The 20080-nt window shown below is 41.8% G+C and overlaps 1 protein-coding gene across 1 annotated transcript; it reads left to right on the top strand.

Moving 5' to 3' along the window:
- Positions 1-178: 178 nt before the first annotated feature.
- LOC136423551 (proline dehydrogenase 1, mitochondrial-like) lies at positions 179-19857 on the top strand. The gene is made up of 12 exons (XM_066411770.1): positions 179-680; positions 4925-5133; positions 5526-5560; positions 6496-6639; positions 8040-8104; positions 9376-9569; positions 10346-10520; positions 12400-12546; positions 14800-14963; positions 15735-15845; positions 16208-16296; positions 17020-19857. Exons 1-12 carry the CDS (start codon positions 318-320, stop codon positions 17217-17219), a joined length of 1896 nt encoding a protein of 631 aa, XP_066267867.1. The 5' UTR covers positions 179-317; the 3' UTR covers positions 17220-19857.
- Positions 19858-20080: the final 223 nt, after the last annotated feature.

Raw genomic sequence — 20080 nt, 5'->3', positions numbered from 1 at the left:
AGTACACAGCGTTAATGATTATGTTATTTGAAAATTTATCTATTTTAGAACACCCCCTAAATAAAATCGACCTACTCTTACTACGTAACACCAACCGTCACATGACTAGGCGTGATTCCTACGGCACCACTGTAGGCAATATGCAGTTGTCGTACAACCTTTCCACCTGGATTGTTACGCAACACTGCTATCCAGTGTGGGAAGGTCTTGAGTGGAAGCTGCTGTATGTCAATCACATTCAGACAACAACAACAATTTGATGGGGCGGTAGCCTGCACAACAACTTACACAACTCACCGCCGGCGTACATGTAAGCTATGGCGACCAGACTGACAGTGATCAGACTATGTCCCGGGGTTTCCCGGGGACTTCTTCGGCCCCAGATCGCCGAGGTCCGGGTGACTCCGGTCCGGGTGAAGGTGGACATGGCGCGGGCGGCTGTTGCCGCGGAGAAGGACGACACCTCCCCCGCCGAGGTTCCCGCCGATATCCCCGAAGTCAAGTCGCGGTTCGACATCCGGCATGACTACGGGGAACAAGTCCGACAGTTTCCCACCGTTTCCCTCAACTTTGACGACGCCTCGGAGGCCTACAAGAGTAAAACCACGGGGGAAATTCTGCGGTCCCTGCTTGTCTTCAAGCTGTGTTCTTTCGATATCATCGTGAGAAACAACAATCAGGTGCGTCAACGATGTCACTTATCTTGTTTTCGTATAACGTTTTACTAACTTAAAGTGTGAAATTTAACATGCGATCATTCGTCATTAAGTAGGATATTCAAAGATGACATGAAAGGAGGCTACCTCAACAGAAAGAAGAAGATGACGTGTAACGTTAAATGTCATCCTTCGAATTTGGAGAGGGAAAATGTTTACTATTTTTCTTCAAGAATACCCTTTCTTTTAATGTTTTACTGTGCCTTAGGATACCAAGGACATGGATGCTCTTTATTTTTGGAAAATTATCAATCAATTGCTGATGCCAGTGGTAATTTTCACTAGAAAAATTATCTAAAACTTCCTGCCTGTTACAGTCATTAAATGTGTGTCAGTTGCTGAAATATGGGGCAGACAAATAGCAGACCATTCCTGCCTTGTTAGGTGACACCCCCCCAAGGGTTTTGGGGGACAATTATTCTTGAAATTAGAGCACAAGAAGAAGGAGGCCTTTGATCCACTGGTTGTCTTCTTCCTTTTGGTTGGAGTCGTGTTTTCACTGTTTCTATCCAGGATTTCATAATTTTGTAAGCTAGTTTATTGTAGATGTGTTTCAAATGTACCATTAAGTGCACATTATACTTGCCATCTACATAAAAGGCTGGCCTCATTCTGTCACTGAACCTCCATCCATCAAACATGGGTACTGGAAGTCAAGACAACTTGTTCATCAACCTGTGTCCTTCATCATACACCGGTTGACACCCATGGCACCTGTTAATCTGGATTATACACCCATTAGAAGTGTGATTCATACCTTCTTTATAATATGTAGTTCACCGGGGCTAACGACTACTACTTAAAGTCGTTCCGGTATCCAGCTTTGTGCTGCTTTCAGGATCGTTTAGCCATCCTCGATTATCGAATGCTTAGTTTCCAGGAGAACAATTCCTGCACTTAGTTTCCAAGTAATTCGTGATGTCATCTCGGTATTGAAAAAGAATGTCATATGTAGTTCTCCAAGCAGAGGAATGGGTCTGGTTGCCTTTTGACATGTTTTAGGCATTTTTCTTTGGCTTTCTATGTTGTATCATTTTCATTGTTGCCCCAACCAACAGAGGGCAACATAAAGAAAATGAGACAAAAAAGTAACCCTGACATGTCAAAAACCTGCCGGACCAACTCCTCTGCTTGGAGGGTATATGATGATGATGCAAGTTGCAGGGGTTTGTTTAAATTGGGAAAGAGGGGCTCTGTGCCCTCTTGTTTCAGCCCAGCACCCCCTTGTCGAATTCAGATTTTAGCTTAATCCCCAGTATACAGCCTTCCCTCAGCAATCTATTCTTCCATAAATACATAGAATAGTGTGTTCTCCCTCTTGTTTGATTTTTCTAGAAAAACCCCTGAGTTGTATGAAGTTAGTTGAACCCTCTTCAGCATTTTAACTACATTTGAATTCTATTTTTCTCAACTTTTTATCACCACTCCAGGAAGAAATTAATTATGTCGACGTTGACAGTGTCAGTGACCAACACATAATTTATAATATAAATTATGTGTTGGTCATGTATGACATTTTGTTATAAATCATGTATGACATTTTGTTATAAATCATAGATATAAATTTTATATCTATGATTTATAACAAAATGTCATATGGCGAGTAGAAGCTGTCAAAGTAAACTACTAAAAGATCTCAGGACCAGCTGCTCTCTTGGGAGGCTGTGTGTGTAGACTGTAGAGAAACTGATTTTGGCTTTTGGTTAAAAGTACTTGCAGAATTGCACTTTTGCAGAAACATCTATTGTAAAAATTGTCAGTGTTTATATATAAATAATGTTGATTGATGGACCCTAAAATGACAGCGTTAGATTAAAGCTGTGCGAAAATCTAAATTGTAGCTTGCAAACATTTTATAGCTATCATTAGTGCGAAACAATAACAATTTGGCTTATATGAATTTCTGGTTGCAAGTAAGTTCTATTATTCATATCACTTAAAGGTTGCCATTGCAAGACTTAGTACTAGTACTGAATTAAAGAAATTAAAGCCCAGTTTTCATTCCTGGAGGTGCTTGTGTTGTTTTGGAGGGTTGAGTGTGGTTGAACCGTAACTGAGTGCCCTTAACTCTATTAAAGGGTGTTGCGGACCTGTTCCATATATACTTGACCCACTATGTGATATCCGCAAGTGTTAATATCATGAGGCAGTCAGTCATGTGATTTTGAGAGCTGCAAAATTGAGCACTGGCCAGGAATAGACAAACATGCAAGGACACAATCTGGCCATGGCTTCCTGGCAAGGGAAAATGCTGTTTCAGTCATCTGGCAAGACGTTAATGTTTTAACTTAAAAGCTTTTACATATTCTAAACCAGTTACAATATTGATAATTATTGCTTTTAAGCCTCAGGTCAATTTTAAAAAAATTGTAAATAAAAAAAACACATAACAAACAACACAGTATCAGAATTTTGTGTATCTTACACTGACTCCCAGGTATCAATTTAAGGCACAATATAATTTTAAAAACTTTCAGATTAAAACTCATTGTAATTCCATAGATTATACAAAATCTGAATTTTTTTCACTTCCTCATCATCAAACATGACTATTTTTAGAAATATTTGCTTCTGTCTATTTTACAATACATTTGTACCTGTGGCTTATGCTTTCTACCTACTAGTATCATATACCAAGTCAAGGCAACTACTAGTAGTCGTACAATGCTTACGGTAGCAGACAATGCAGTTGGTTACTGTTTAGCCACAGTGTTAACATGCCAAGTACCTTGTGTGCCGCAAGTTGACATGTTAACACACTAGTAGTGTTGATTTGCTGCACCACTTATACAGCTGTATGTTTGAACTTTGAATTCAACAGTGTTCAAAGTAGGGCTGGAGTTTGCTAAGTCATCAGTAAATGGAGGGAGTGAACCAACAATTCTGTTCCCATTGTACCAAAGCTGTACACACAAACCTCAGGTTATGGACACCTTATGACTCCTGGAGGTTGAATAGATACTTTACCTTATTAATTAATTGGGACAGCAGTCTTTTGGAACTTTAGTACAGATGCAAGAGTGGGAAAAATAACATTCACAAGTTTTCTAATAGTAAATTAGACATTTTGTGCCAACTGCCTGACCATGAGTAGCATGATCAGCACAAGTATTTTTATTCTTGACGTTGTTATTTTCTAATATATTTGAAGCCTAAAAGATCAATTACAGTAATAGACAGACTCCAGATACACGAAGAAGGTCTCGGCCAGATATTGATTAGATATTCAATCAGAATCTTTACAATGTGATAATGTTTTAAACATACTGATAACTTACATTATTTAGCTAACGCTGCTAACAGAGAAGTGGTTGGAAAGTGTACAAAGGTCGTGTTTGCATGTGTCACCTTCAGAGTGTCAGCACAATGAGCGACTAAATACTTAATGATAGATAAGCCTGTTGTTACAGCTACACTATTTTGTGGAACTAAGACTGTTTAAGACACCAGAAAACCTGATTAGTCCCTAGAGGCTTGTAAGCTGTTGTACAACGAAAAAATTGTAACTGCAGTAACTGTGATTGGAGTCTGAGCCCTTAGAAAATAAGTGTTTTATTTCCTGGAAGGATTGCAGTGCCGGTATTCTGCAATTTCAAAAGAGGCTGCAAGGTCAAGGGAGATTGCCACAAAATTTCATCATTTTTTTTTCTTCAAAGGGGTTAAGGTCCACCCTCTCTCCATCTTTAGCACAGTCTGAAGTAACCGTTTGACACCCTATTCTCTATCAGTCACAAAGTTATATTATATACACTTGGTAGCAGGGAGAAGGTTAATTGTACATGTGAAATGATGGTACATAAGTTATATGATATGAAAATTATAGTAATATTATAAGGATTTCATTTATAATTCATAAAACCACAGACGATGTACTGTAAATGCAGAAATGTTTGCGGTGGTTTTATGTTCGCGGTTTTCATGGCGACCGTTTCACCGCGAACTTAAAGCCATGTACCGCTAACATTTTTATCCAATACTAGCATCATGTAACTACAGCGCTGCCGCGAACGTAAAACCACCACGAATGCTCCATTTTCGCCTTAGCGGGAAATAAAAACCATACAAACTTAAATGCATTTACAATTACAGTAGCTTAGAATCCTTGTTTTGATTGTCTTGAAATCCCATGACTAGTGTCTGCCTGCTGACTTGTCTTAAAATGTCAATTGTGATCACTGACTTCATTCCTTCTGTTCCCGGGTCCTCAGCTGATGAAGCTTAGCCGCCGTATCCTGGGGAAGCGCCTGTTCAAAATGTGCATGAAGTCCACTTTCTACGGGCACTTTGTGGCGGGGGAAGACCAGGAGAGCATCAAGCCCCTCATCAAGCGGATGGAGAAGTTTGGAGTCGGGTCCATCCTCGATTACTCCGTAGAGGAGGATCTGTCCAGGGATGAGGCTGTGACTGCAGAAATGGAGTAAGTCTTAATAAGCATTACTTACTTACTTGACTTATGTCGAGTGCCAGTCTTCCTCCGCCACTCGAACCACCCTGCCAGCCCAGAAACGCCTGTCTTCCATTGCCCTCGCCAGTGCCTCAGGGAGTAGGCCTGTGTCCTTGTGTAGCACATCCATGTAGGTGAGAGGCTGCCTTCCTGGCTTTCTCTTCCCATGTCGAGGTACCCAGAGCACCAGACTGGACGCCACTTCCTTGCTGTTCCTAAAGCAGTGCCCAGCAAATAATAAGCATGATTTTTATAAGGAGAATGTATTTAGTGTAAAAACTGACAGATGATATTGTTAATTTTTTAACAAGTTGTTCGACAAAGAACTAATAATAAACCCTGCTTTCTTTTGTTTCTTTCTCCAGTGCGTGTGTCTCCTCAGCAGAGCCTGAACAGTCAGGTAAAGATTATGGTCCATTTATTTTTATCAAAGTCTCATGGGATTGGGGGAGGCAACCATCCAAGGTCATCAGCTTAGGGGAGAAGATAACCTTCAAAATTGTTTTTTACACTCGGTAATAGTTTCATCGGGTTGGTATTGTAAGTCACGGAATAAAAAGACTCTTAGCTATACGCACAACCTTTGGCAAGTGTTTCATACCAATAACATTTTGGTAACCGTCTGCCACTGGTTCACTTTACACTGAGGCTTAAGATAGCTTATAATTGCTGCTTATAGATCGGTACCAAAGTTTTTTCACACTTAAAAAGACCCCTCCCCCCCACTCTCTCTCTCACTCTCTCTCTCTATTTATTTTTTTTCTGTCTCTCTCTCTCTCTCTGTCTTCTTCGCCACAAAGCTCATGCAGCTGGCGCCGACATGGGCCACCACAGCCTGCTTCCAAGTGCCTTGCTTTCTGGCTCCCTCTCAGGTTAAGAAAGCTCAGCAAAGCTCTTCTAAGTCTGGCATAATCCTTTGCTGCAGGGCAGCTGTTAGGCTTGCAGTAGTGTCATAAATCTTGATAGAGCACAAAGAGTGTAATTATTTTCGTCCATTTCCAAAAATAAAAAAAGGTGTTCAACCATACTGTTAATCGTGGAAAGCAGCTACAAAATGAACTAATATATGCCCCCAATGGCAGAAAAATGATTTGGAAAACGGATACTACTAAAGTCTAGAATGCCAAACTCAAAGAAGAACATGTGAAAGACCCAAAATGAAGAATCCATCATTTGGTATACCGGCCATGTAGATTTCATAATTGAAGGCAACTTTTTTTTGGAAACACACGCTTTGGAGTTCCCAGAGGATTCCATCCATATGATCAAGTCAACATGGCCAGTTATGTACAAAAATGAATCTCGAGGCCTGCTAACCTTTGTGCGTTCCCTCAGAAATCCACAGCGAGAAGTTCAAGGCTCACGAGGAGTTTGGCGACCGGCGAGAAGACGTGGTCAGCGCCAGGACGTACTTCTACGAGGACGAACACAAGTGCGACGAAAACGTCAAGATCTTCCTGAACTGCATCAAGGCCGCAGGTAGGGGGCGCTACTTTGGAACATGGCTGTGTGACTTCTTTTTCTGGAAAATGTAAGTGTGTGAGTGTGCGCAGTGAATATATGTGTGTGTTCATATGTGTGGGTGTTAATGTGTCTGTGCATGTGCATTTGTGTGTATGTGCGTATATATGTGTGTGCGTTTGTATTTTGTGAGTGTGTCTGTGTGTGCACGCGTGTGTGTGCTCGTGCATGAGTGTGCGCATGGGTGTGTGAGTGCATGTTTGTGTGTGTCTGTGTGTGTGTCCGTGAGTGGATGTGTTTGTGAGTGTGAGTGTTTGCATGTGTGTGTGTGTGTGTGTGTGCATGTGGGTGTGGGTGTGGGTGCGTCAAATTTAAATTGTCACGTGATCATTTCTGTGGTATAATATATATATATTGTACCCAACTCTACTACTGAGTGTAAGTCATAAAATATTCATGATTTTTTTGTTTGTGTGTGTTTTTTGTGATGACCTCTCATCAATGCCAATTCATCATGCTTTGAATATTATTATTATGCTTTAGATCTCCTTGCATTGCGTTACAATATAAAAATTATATTGTTTCAACAGTTTACTGTGAACTCCAAGATACTGCAAGCTCTTGATTTTCACCATGCCACCATCTTTGATAGATTTTCATGGGGCGATGAACAAATACTAACAAAAGTACTGTAAGTTCTAATCTCGCAGCACTGAAATTTCGGGGCACGGTGAAAATCAGAAGTTTCCAGCATTTTTTAGTTCCTGTTGGAAAGTAGTAAATACAAGTACTACTGTTATTATAGTAGTAGTAACATGTTCGAAGACCGTGGATGTTTTCACAGTTAATGGTACCACAAAAACCGAACCTGAAAATTTAAAAATCTACAGTAGGCATGCAGGTGCTTGGGTTGGGTGTCTAAGTTCTTTTGTTTGTCATTTCATTGATTCAGTCTTGGCCCCAGTAAGCGCTCCAGAATGTGGATGTTCAAGTATAACAAGTCGTCTACGCGTATGCATCATGATCACATGAAGGGTGGGGGGATAATAGCACTGATAAGCCAGAGGCGAGGCTCCAATTATCGTTCCAGGCAACAATTATCCGGAACCCTTTCCACCGAATGGGCAGCCATTTGAACAACCAAAATTTGCTGCATTTTAGTAGATCTTCATGAATTTACAGAAATTTGAAGGCTAAGTAGGCTAAATTAGAATTAGTGTTGAATTCAAGATCCAGAGATCTATTAAAAGCAGCATCATTAATTATCCTGATGACTCTTAGCATACCTGGCAGAATTATTAGTAAGTTAGAGCAACGTTTATTAAGTTAATCCCTCCTTTATTTTCAGCACACGCCTCAAGCTGTTCAGAGTCTCTCAGACTAACGTCTTCTCCGTTCTGTTGTGTCCTCTGTGTCAGGTTATTCCAGCACCGACGGATTCGCCGCCATCAAACTCACCGCCCTGGGACGACCCCAGCTGTTGGTAGGTCATAGGTCATCCCACAGGTCGTGTCATAGGTCAAAGGTTGCGGGCAGGTCATGGCTGTAGTGGGCGTGGTGGTACAGGTTGCCATGGATACTAGCTGCATGGGCAGATGCATGGATCTCTGCCCTATGACCTTTGAGTTTGTTTGGGGTGTTCTTTCCAATAGCCTCACAGTCTATATTTTCGCAAAAAGTTATTTCGGAATCCATAAATCACTGTTTCCACCTCAAATTTCAGACAAATTTCATTTCATCAGCACATGAACAGACTTTTGTTCTTTGATTCACTGCCCTCAAATTGAACACAATATTTCTAAACTCATCAAAGGCTGTGTTCCAACTTCTTTCAGCCCACCTGATTTCTTTGCAATTGCTCTCCTTAGGTGTATATGTCAAGAAAATTGACATCATCACACTTATGGCATACATTGTAGGTGTCAAATTCTCACCAACACTGAAGGAAAACAGGCCGGAAAAAATTAGGTAGGCCGGAAAAAAATTAGAACACAGCTGTTTGTTTGTTTGTTTGTTTGTTTTATTAGAAATCCATTAGATTAGACCTGAAAGTCTAATCTACTCTTCCTGGATTCATAAAAGCATGGTACAATTACGGAGTACATAACACATAACATAAACAGCAGCTGTAGACGATGACTGTTTTACTTAACCCTTACCTAAGTATACAATCATGTATGATTCGGCTTTACTGTCAGGCAATTGGACAGAACACCCAGCAGTCCGTACTACAGGTAGGCCTGGTGTGGGGGTGGCTGTTTACAACAGCACAGACTACTCGCCTCACATTTAGTTTTACCAGACCTAAAATTTTGTTTTTTTGTTTTATAATCTTTGGCATTTAGAAAATAATGTATTTTATGACCTGAGCTTATTTGTTTGAAGGTCATGTGTCAAGGTCACAGGTCTGGTGAAGCTGAGTGATCGATTTCTTATTTCTGACAACGCATGGTCTCATATCAGAGTTCACATAATCGTTAGAAACTAATTAAGATATGGTGCAAAAAGTTTAAATCATATTTCCCTCAAGAAAAAAATGAGGATGATCCTTACCTTCTTTTGGCAGATTACTGACATGTAAAAGTTACAGCCAAATTAGGATACGAGATACAAGGATATGAGACTTCAAATTTCCTTCTTTTTGCAGATATGTTAAAAATTTACTAACAGTTTTCTTTTTTCAGGTGATCTACTGCCAAACAAACTTGCAAATATGAAAATCATCCACACCTAACATAGCGTTTTGTTCTCTAGTTGCAACTGTCTGACGTTCTCGCGACAACGCGGCAGTTTTTCGAGGCGCTGACGTCGGCAGAAAAGAAGCTGCCATGGGTGAAGAGGAAACTGACGAAGGAGGTTTTCCAGAACCGTCTGGAGGAGCTGGGAGTGCCGATGAGCCGGGACGAGTCGGGCTGGTGGTTCACCTGGATGGACCAGGATGCCTCCGGGTAGGTGTCGGGTTACATGTTGGTTTCATATTACATGGGTGTAGTGTTAGATGGGAGGTTTTCCAGAACCGCCTGGAGGAGCTTAGGGTACCGATGAGCCGGGACGAGTCGGGCTGGTGGTTCACCTGGATGGACCAGGATGCCTCCGGGTAGGTGTCAGGTTACAGGGGAGGTGTCATGTTACAGCGGGTGTAGTGTTAGATGGGAAGTTTTTCAGAACTGTTTGGAGGAGCTTGGGGTGCCAATGAGTAGGTGTTGGGTTGCATGCAATGTAGGTGTCGTGTTACACGGTGGTGTCAGGTGACATGCAAAGACGGTGCTTATACTCAGTTCATGTTTTGGTTGTATTAGAGGATAACCAGACAGTTGATGTGTGCAGTTAAATTCAGGGTTGTGTTGTAGAGAAAGCAGTAAGTGCCATTTTTAGAGCTTATGGTATAATGCACCCAATTATCGAACTCACAACCTCATTGTACTGGTTTCATTGGCTTGGCTTGGCTTGGCTAGCGAAGATTTCAGGGGAGTTCATGTACTGGTTTAGTGACATGAAAAAAGTGTGGTTCTCCTCCCAGTTCAGGGTCGACTTGTCCTGAAACGGGATGGTTTTTAAGGGTGGTTTCCTGCGCGGTTCATAAACTAGATGATTTTAGAACATGTTTTTCTTCCCGTTCCAGTGACGTGGACCTCCTAGAGTGAAACCAGCTGATTTGCCTGGTTCAGGGATGAGTTGCCCTGAAAGTGGATGGTTTTTAACCATGTTTTTCTGCCGGTTTCAGTGACGTGGACCTGCTGGAGTGGAACCAGATGCTGAAGCCGAACCACAGCCTGCGGAAGCTGTTTGTGGTGCCGAACATCGAGACGGGCGAGCTGGAGCCGGCGATGTCCTCCATCACGGAGGAGGAGGAGCAGCAGATGAAGAACATGCTCCGCCGCATGAACATGTTAGCAGAGGTACGTGGGGTTATTTGGTAGGTGTCGGGTTACATGGTGGTGTCTGGTTACATGGTGGTGTCTGCAAAAATGCAATGTGATGTCCTCGATCACGGAGGAGGAGGAGCAGCAGATGAAGAACATGCTGCACGCATGAACATGTTAGCTGAGGTACGTGGGGTCATTTGGTAGGTGTCTGGTTACATGGTGGTGTCTGGTTACATGGTGGTGTCTGCAAAAATGCAAAGGCAATGCGATGTCCTCCATCACTGAGGAGGAGGAGCAGCAGATGAAGAACATGCTGCGACGCATGAACATGTTAGCTGAGGTACGTGGGGTCATTTGGTAGGTGTCTGGTTACATGGTGGTGTCTGGTTACATGGTGGTGTCTGCAAAAATGCAAAGGCAATGCGATGTCCTCCATCACGGAGGAGGAGGAGCAGCAGATGAAGAACATGCTGCACGCATGAACATGTTAGCTGAGGTACGTGGGGTCATTTGGTAGGTGTCTGGTTACATGGTGGTGTCTGGTTACATGGTGGTGTCTGCAAAAATGCAAAGGCAATGCGATGTCCTCCATCACTGAGGAGGAGGAGCAGCAGATGAAGAACATGCTGCGACGCATGAACATGTTAGCTGAGGTACGTGGGGTCATTTGGTAGGTGTCTGGTTACATGGTGGTGTCTGGTTACATGGTGGTGTCTGCAAAAATGCAAAGGCAATGCGATGTCCTCCATCACGGAGGAGGAGGAGCAGCAGATGAAGAACATGCTCCGGCGCATGAACATGTTAGCTGAGGTACGTGGGGTTATTTGGTAGGTGTCAGGTTACATGGTGGTGTCGGGTTACATGGTGGTGTCTGCAAAAATGCAATGTGATGTCCTCCATCACTGAGGAGGAGGAGCAGCAGATGAAGAACATGCTGAGGCGCATGAACATGTTAGCTGAGGTAGGTGGGGTTATTTGGTAGGTGTCGGGTTACATGGTGGTGTCGGGTTACATGGTGGTGTCTGCAAAAATGCAATGTGATGTCCTCCATCACTGAGGAGGAGGAGCAGCAGATGAAGAACATGCTGAGGCGCATGAACATGTTAGCTGAGGTAGGTGGGGTTATTTGGTAGGTGTCGGGTTACATGGTAGTGTCGGGTTACATGGTGGTGTCTGCAAAAATGCAATGTGATGTCCTCCATCACGGAGGAGGAGGAGCAGCAGATGAAGAACATGCTGAGGCGCATGAACATGTTAGCTGAGGTAGGTGTCGGGTTACATGGTAGTGTCTGGTTACATGGTGGTGTCTGCAAAAATGCAATGTGATGTCCTTCATCACTGAGGAGGAGGAGCAGCAGATGAAGAACATGCTGAGGCGCATGAACATGCTGGCAAAGGTAGGTTTCTAACGTTACAATTAACAGCAGGGCTGTCTCCAGCTTTAAAGTACAGATCCCTCCCAGACTTTTTGGTGTATAGGGTAAGAGAGACAGCAGATAAAGAACATTCTGTGCCGCATGAATATGTTGATACATCATTTCTGTGTATTTTACGCAAGTGAGGAAGGGGAATAGTCACTGAAATGTTTGATGGCATGTGTGCCAGCGCTAGGCTCTCCAGCAAAAGTGAATACCTGCAAGACGCCAGGCTGTTTGACACCTCAAGTCAGCCGTAAAAACTTATGCCACATCTTCGGAACCGACGCTGTAGCCGCAAAGTTCCTGTTTAGAAACTTTATTCCAGCCCACACCCAGACATGTTTTGCCGTGGTGTGACGTCTTCAGAGGCTCGAATGGACACAAGAACTCACTGTGTTCTGGCTTTCATAGGCCAGGTGCAAAGTGCCCTAGGTGGCTTCACCAATCAATGATTTATCTGACAATCTGGACATTTTCCTCCCCCCTGTCCCCAGGCTGCGAAAGAGCACGGTGTGCGGCTGATGGTAGACGCGGAGCAGACGTACTTCCAGCCCGCCATCACCCGCCTGACGGTGGAGATGATGCGCAAGTTCAACCTGAACAGACCTGTCATCTTCAACACCTACCAGTGCTACCTCAAGGTGGGGCTTCTACACGCACCAGACTATTAGCTAGAAGGGCGTCAGGGTGTTTTCTGGATGCCCTAGTAGTTAAGCAGCAGACCACTGTGTTCTGCTGCTGCAGTGGTCTGGACACCCTGCAGCTGCAATCAGTCTTACACTAAGAAAACAGAAATCAGAAGCCTTCCAGTGTTCTCGCCAGGCCTTTTCAGCATAGGGGCCCCCTATGCTGTGATTTGGACCCCCTATGCTGTGATCTGGACCCCTATGCTGTGTTTCAACCAGCATAGGGGTGTTCCTTTCTGGGACAAACCTTGTGACCCTTCATAAATCTTATAAAAAGTTCATATTTGGCTTTAGCATGAGGCTGTGACAGAGGAAAAAGTCTACTTCACAAAATTTATCCCTCAAAATGCATCAAATAATGTCTCATTGGGTTATGAATTTACCGGGGGAACATGCATGCCAGACTCCCTACTCTGGTCATGTCTTCAGCACTCCACGCGTGACTTGCACCGCGTTAAGTTGGCCTTCTGTACCCGACCCCTATGCTGTGAAAAAATTCTGGTGAGAACACTGCCTTCCTTTCGCAGGCCTCAAAGGACACCCTGTTTCCCTGGTTATTTGCATACACATGTACCCATTGTAACCGTGTTTTTTTTCCTCATACCAAACACTGGGACATGATGACAATTGAAAAAGTTGCAAGAAACTAGAATGGCAACATTTTCGGGAAAATGCAGGATATTCCCCTCCCAGTACCATGAAGTCTCTGCATAAATTATGCAAAGGAGGTCGGCATGAGCATAATTTATATACAGGTGTGTTCACCTCTCCTAAAGGTACCTACATCTGAAATATGACAATCGTAGCCTTTACGGTGAGGGATATGCATAAATTATGCAAACGAGGCCCTCATTAGCATAATTTATGGCCAGGTTTTATGACCCTTCCTAATGGTACCTACATCTCAAATATGACATCCGTAGCTTTCACGGTAAGGGAAATACAAGTTTATGCCTAAATTATGCAAATGAGGTCCACATTAGCATAATTTATGGCCAGGTGTAGTCGCCTTTCCTAAAGGTACCTAGAACTCAAATATGACATCCATAGCTTTTACGGTAAGGAAAATTCAAGTTTATGGATAAATTATGCAAATGAGGTCCTCATTACCATAATTTATGGCCAGGTTTCCTGACCTTTCCTAAAGGTACCTACATCTCATATATGACATCCGTAGCTTTTACGGTAAGGAATATACAAGTTTATGCATTAATTATGCAAAGGAGGTCCGCATTAGCATAATTTTTGGCCAGGTCTGTTCACCTTTCCTAAAGGTACCTACATCTCAAATATGACATCTGCAGCTTTTACGGCAAGGGAAATACAAGTTTATGCATAAATTATGCAAATTAGGTCCTCATTAGCATAATTTATGTCCAGGTGCATTCACCTTTCCTTAAGGTACCTACATCTTAAAGATGACATCCGCAGCTTTTATGGTAAGGGAAATATAAGTTTATGCATACATTATGCAAATGAGGTCCTCATTAGCATAATTCATGGCCAGGTGTGTTCACCTTTCCTGAAGGTACCTACATCTCAAATATGACATCTGCAGCTTTTACGGTAACGGAAGTACACGTTTCTGCATAAATTATGCAAATGAGGTCCTCATTACCATAATTTATGTCCAGGTGCATTCACCTTTCCTAAAGGTACCTACATTTCAAAGATGACATCCACAGCTTTTATGGTAAGGGAAATACAAGTTTATGCATAGATTATGCAAATAAGGTACTCATTAGCATAATTTATTGTCAGGTGTATTCACCTTTCCTACAGGTACCTACATCTCAAATATAACATCCATACATTGTAACATAAGGTACATATAACTTTCTGCAATACCATTAGTAGAGCTACCACCGCGCATCTACTTGGTTTTTGGCAGAAGAAGAAGAAGAAGAAGAAGAAGAAGAAAGAAGAAGAAGAAGAAGAACAGGCAAGCAAAAACAATATATCCCCCTTCCCACTGGAAGGGGAATATAAAAATGGCTATTGATACTAGATCATCCTCAAGGTTAAACTGTCTTAAACTTGTTGCTTTGAGGGCTGTTCAAAGACTGGTTTGTGGTAAACCTTCAAAACAGCTGTACTTGTAAATTCAAGTGTAGACTCTCCCTTTGGAGTGCTACGATTTATGATTTTCCAGACGATTTTATAGTCCCCAATTATGTTTAACAACCAATCCTTCACCCCCTATGCCAGGATGCGTACAACAACCTGTACGCAGACATGGACCTGGCCCGTAAGGAGGGCTGGCACTTCGGCTGCAAGCTGGTGCGCGGGGCGTACATGGAGCAGGAGCGGAAGCGCGCAGAGGCGGTCGGGTACGACGATCCGATCAACCCAGACTACGAGGCAACTAACAGGTGCTGTCCGATATTTTTTGCATGACTTTTTTGCAAGGACTTGCGTTTGTCCTTGTAGGAAGTTACTGGACAAACTATTAGACAAAAGCAGATACTGTTACAGTTCGCAGTGGTTTAAAGTTTGATTTTCTTGCTCTCTTTTACTGTAATGTTATCTATGTTATCTAATGATAGTATATGCTCACTATATAAACTTGATTATACATAATTCTCTTGTCAGTTACATTCATCTAGACAAGAGGTATGCACGTTTGACAAAGGATGAAATGTTCACAATCTATATTGTCATCGTCAAAGTATGACATCATGAAATTTTGTAAATTCGACATGTTTTAAGAACAGAGAAGAAGCATGTATATTGTAGATATCTTTTATAGGTAAAGCATAGTTTATTATTTGCTCAGGTATCCAAGTTAATGCATTTAGCCCAGGTTGGACATGAGTATGGAATAATATTTTTGTTGCGTCTAGACAACCCTTGTATAAGAAACATGATCTGTTCATACATCTACACAAGTCATGTACAAAGAAGCGAGAAGAAGTTGACTCTACTGGATTAGCTTAGCTTATCACTTTCGTCTACCATGTATGTTTACACAATGTACTGTATATATTTCACTGTATATGTCATTTACATGTTAGTTAGGTTTATGTTAAACGACCTGTATCTAGCCTCTCCGGGCACAAACATAGGATAAAGGTCTTCATTCATTCATTCATTCATTCATTCATTCATTCAATAATATTCATTGTTGTTATGGTGACTTACAGAATGTACCACAAGTGTCTGGACCACATGCTGACCCGCATAGACAAGTACGGAGACATCAACGTCATGGTGGCCAGCCACAACGAGGACACCGTCAAACACACCGTACAGAGGTCAGGCTTCATCTATACCTAACTTCAGGTCCAGATTCAGGTTCAGGTCCTGACTTATAAGTCCGGACCTGAACCCATGGCATATGTGTGCTAGAAATACTTTTTTAAGGTTATTTGACTTTTTAAATTGCATGTCGGCATATATTTTACATGCAGTTTGAAAAATATACAATCCATGCGAAATTATTTACAGTCAGTATAGTAAACACAAAAGCTCAGCAAAAAGGATTTTAGGTTGTTCAATCCTATTAGAAATAAGGCCTTGTTTTGTTCGGATGCTGCAATAAGATCTAGTTTTAAGGCAATGATTCCTCCGATATGTGTCATGATTATGACTGTAATATGATCTTTGACCTTTACAGAATGCGTGAGCTGAACATTTCGCCAGCAGACCAGACCGTGTACTTCGGGCAGCTGCTGGGCATGTGTGACCAGGTCTCCTTCCCTCTGGGTGAGTTGTAGTGGGACATGGGTGTGTTGGTTTTAGACTGGGTGGGTTGTACTTGAACATGTGTGGGTTGGCCTAGACTGGGTGAGTTACACTTGGACATGTGTGGGTTGGCCTCGACTGGGTGAGTTACACAGGGACATGGGTGGGTTGGCCTAGACTGATTGTACTTCAGGAAGCTGCATCCACATACCAAATATGAAGACTATACACCCAGGCTTTATTGTGTTGACATTCACACTGACACACACCAGTGTTCTCGCTAGAATTTTTTCACAGGATAGGGGTCAGGTACAGAAGGCCAACTTTACTCGGCGCAAGCTACGAAGAAATTACCACAGACTAGGGAGTCCGGCTTGTTCCCCCGGAAAATTTTGAATTCATAACCCAATGAGACACTTTTTCCTGCATTTTGAGGGATTAATTTGGTGAAGTAAAGTTTTTCCTCTGTTACAGCCTCATTCTAAAGCCAAATATTATAAGATTTATGAAGGGTCACAAGGTTCTTTCCAGAAAGAAACACCCCTATGCTGGTTGAAACACAGCTTAGGGGTCCAGATAACAGCATAGGGGGTCCAAATCACAGCATAGGGGGCCCCTATGCTGAAAAGGCCTGTCGAGAACACTGCACACACACACACACACATGCTCTCAAAAACATAACCCTCTTGACGAAGGTAATGAATTCTACTTCAATCTACATCCTGCCTCTCTGTGTCCCTCCAGGCCAGGCCGGGTACCCTACCTTCAAGTACGTCCCGTACGGTCCGGTGGAGGAAGTCCTACCGTACCTGTCGCGCCGCGCACAGGAGAACTCCGCCATCTTGAAGGGTGCGTACAAGGAGCGCATGCTGCTGTGGACAGAGCTGAAGCGACGGCTCTCCCACCTCGAGATCGTACACAACCCAGATAAAGTAAAACAGTAGTCGCCTGTCATTATCTGTTTCGCCCCACTTTATTTGATAGTATGTACAATGTAATTTTATGGTAAATTGTACAAACGGGAGAGTTTATAAAAAGGGTGGATTAGGTGTGTCTACCTCACTGTATATGGGGTTTACCTCTTAGCACAACCAATGCATAAAAGGTGTGATCTCTGAGACCTTGCAATGGAGGAGGGGGCTTTTCTGCAAAGGACAGGTGTAACCGGGCTAGCCCAGAGGGGGAACAACTAAATCTATGTCGGTGGTGGTGGGGTTATGACTCTGCAACAGTCCCTCTGTGCCCAGACAGTGGGTGGGTTTGGCTCTGCTACAATGTAGCTAATATAAGCCTATTCACATTTCAAACTGCAAAATTGCAGCGCATGTGCATTCTAATCCGTGAACAGGCTACAATGTACATGTGTACGTACCAGAAAGTGTATAAAAAATGCCACATCCAATGTTGGCTTCTCGACAAATAGCAGTTACTGCGATATGTATGTTCATTGTATCTCTACTTCGTTTTAGAAAACATATCAATGTGTCAGACTCTGAGTACAATTGGTCAGCCCTAAGTACTGCATTTTATTTTGTGAGCTGTGAGAAGTTATGGTGGACAGAAACTGGTCAGTTTCCTTTAAATCAGGTACATGTTTATACAGAATCTGATGTCTCCTCATTGACTTTTAGACCTACCTTTTGATGCCTTAAGCTTGATTTTAGTCGGCCATGACTTACTACTTTGCAGATATTTTTCTGACAGCTTCCATGTTTTGTCAGGTGTAAAAAATTTGTTCAATATGTGATTTATATAATCTGCATGTCACGCACATCAATGATCAAGTCTTGTCAAAACAGGTGTACTACAATGCAATTTTTTTTAGATATGATTAGACAGTGATGTTTAGTGCAATGAACAGAGCTAGTCAGCCTCGAGTACTGCACAAGGTCTCCGTAGCATATGATGTTGGGAAAAAGTGAACTGTGATACCTGCAATAAGGGTTCTTAGCAATTACACTTATTCTGGTAGTTGCAGGTCTTAAGGTTTGTGTGTACATTTGTATGTCTGTAACCTGCAACATGTTAAGGTACTCGTTTGGCACAATCTGGATCGGTTATGGGGTTAGGCAACAGGGAGGAGGTTAAGTGAGGTGATGTCAACATGGTTGTCAGGTGGAACCAGTGATCATGTGACCAGTATTATCCAATTAGAAGCCAGTTCACTTGTGATCACATGATATGTATTAGCCTATGTTAGATGAGGGTAGAGAGGCATGGGTCAAGGGTCAGGAGGGGAGGGGAAAGGTCAAAGGTTGTGAGCATTCTGAGGGTCAAGACCCTGTGCCTAGATGTACTATCAAAGGTCACTTAGGTTATGATTTTCGTTATTTTTACAAATGAAGGAACATGGCCATATTTGGTATAATTGCTGCTATGGAAGAAGTGTTCTTCATGTATTGTGAGCTGTATTTCAGATGAATTTATGAATAAGTGCTATGAGTGCTTATTTTCAAAGTGGTTTACTTTTTAAGTATCTGAAGCTTTATGAAAACTGTCATATCTCAATTTGTGTTATCATTGTGGTGGTATTTGCAGTTATATGAGTTTTTATCATATTCACATTTTCCATGCATATTTTAAGTAAATATTGAATGGCCCTAGCTATATTCAATTGGCCTATTCCATTTCAGAATTCTATGATATTTGTCTTGCCAAGAGCGCCATTTGCTCTCACATAGGAGTTCCTGCAAAGTGGATACTTTTGACACCATATTTGGTTCATTTTATGCTATCATACACACACAAAGTGAGCTGATATGTTCTTACAGCTAAAACTTGCCACAATTTGATGTCAATACAAAACAGTTAACTGTTAACCTGTACTGTACAGGTTACAAAGTTAACATGCATTCAATTTGATTTTCTTTTTTTTGGTCAGAATTTGAGAGACCATGAGTTGTGAATATATTATATTTGTTGTTTACAGTCATACCATATTTGATTTAAGTCATTTAAGGAGTTTAAAGTGTTTGAATTTTAGAAGTAAAAGTGTGAGTCAGAGTAAAGGATTTGAAAGCTAGAGCAACTCTGAATGTCCAGATTGGTTCTTTTTTAGAAAAAGTCTCTTTGCATATTTTGGACCTGTTACTGACACAATGGATTTTTGGCAACTTTTTAAGTAGCAGCCTGTAGCAAGACTTCCCAATGTTTGATACATTGTAACAAAACCTCAGCAGCCAACATCTGCTACACCCAACCCACCTTTTGTCAACTGTAGCATTCGATGTGTGTCGGTTTCAACTTTGTTGTAACATGATCGTATTTTAAAGTTTTATATTTAATTCAAACTGTGTAACAAGTTCTGCACAATATTGCTATGCACAAGTTAACGTGTGACGGTATGCATCGACCTTGAACTTAGGATATGACCTTGAATATATGACCTTTGGAGTTGTTTAGAAATATGTGCCTTTGGCTGAAAGTCATGTCTTCTGTTTAGCAGTTGAGCATTAAACATTTCATGTACAGACATAATATTTATTTTAACATAAGCCATTAGCATTTGGTGTGGCTGTGATATTAGAAAATGTAATGTATATTGATATTGAAAGTCACGAATAAAACATTGCAATACATCAATCTCTTGCATATATATCTTTATTAATTTTTCTCCACTATTTATGATACAATGATTATTACAATTATACTAGTAATACATTTAATGTTAATATTTAACAAATTGTGATTTCAGTATAGTAAGCAAGTATTGTAAGATATACAATATGATATTATTACTGTAACAGTTACTGTACAATTTTGTCATTAAGATATGGCGTTATGTACATTTTGACACATGTATGTA

The sequence above is a fragment of the Branchiostoma lanceolatum genome, chromosome 1 (assembly GCF_035083965.1).
Source record: "Branchiostoma lanceolatum isolate klBraLanc5 chromosome 1, klBraLanc5.hap2, whole genome shotgun sequence".
Taxonomy (NCBI): Eukaryota; Metazoa; Chordata; class Leptocardii; order Amphioxiformes; family Branchiostomatidae; genus Branchiostoma; species Branchiostoma lanceolatum.
This window is presented reverse-complemented; position numbering and strand designations above follow the sequence as displayed.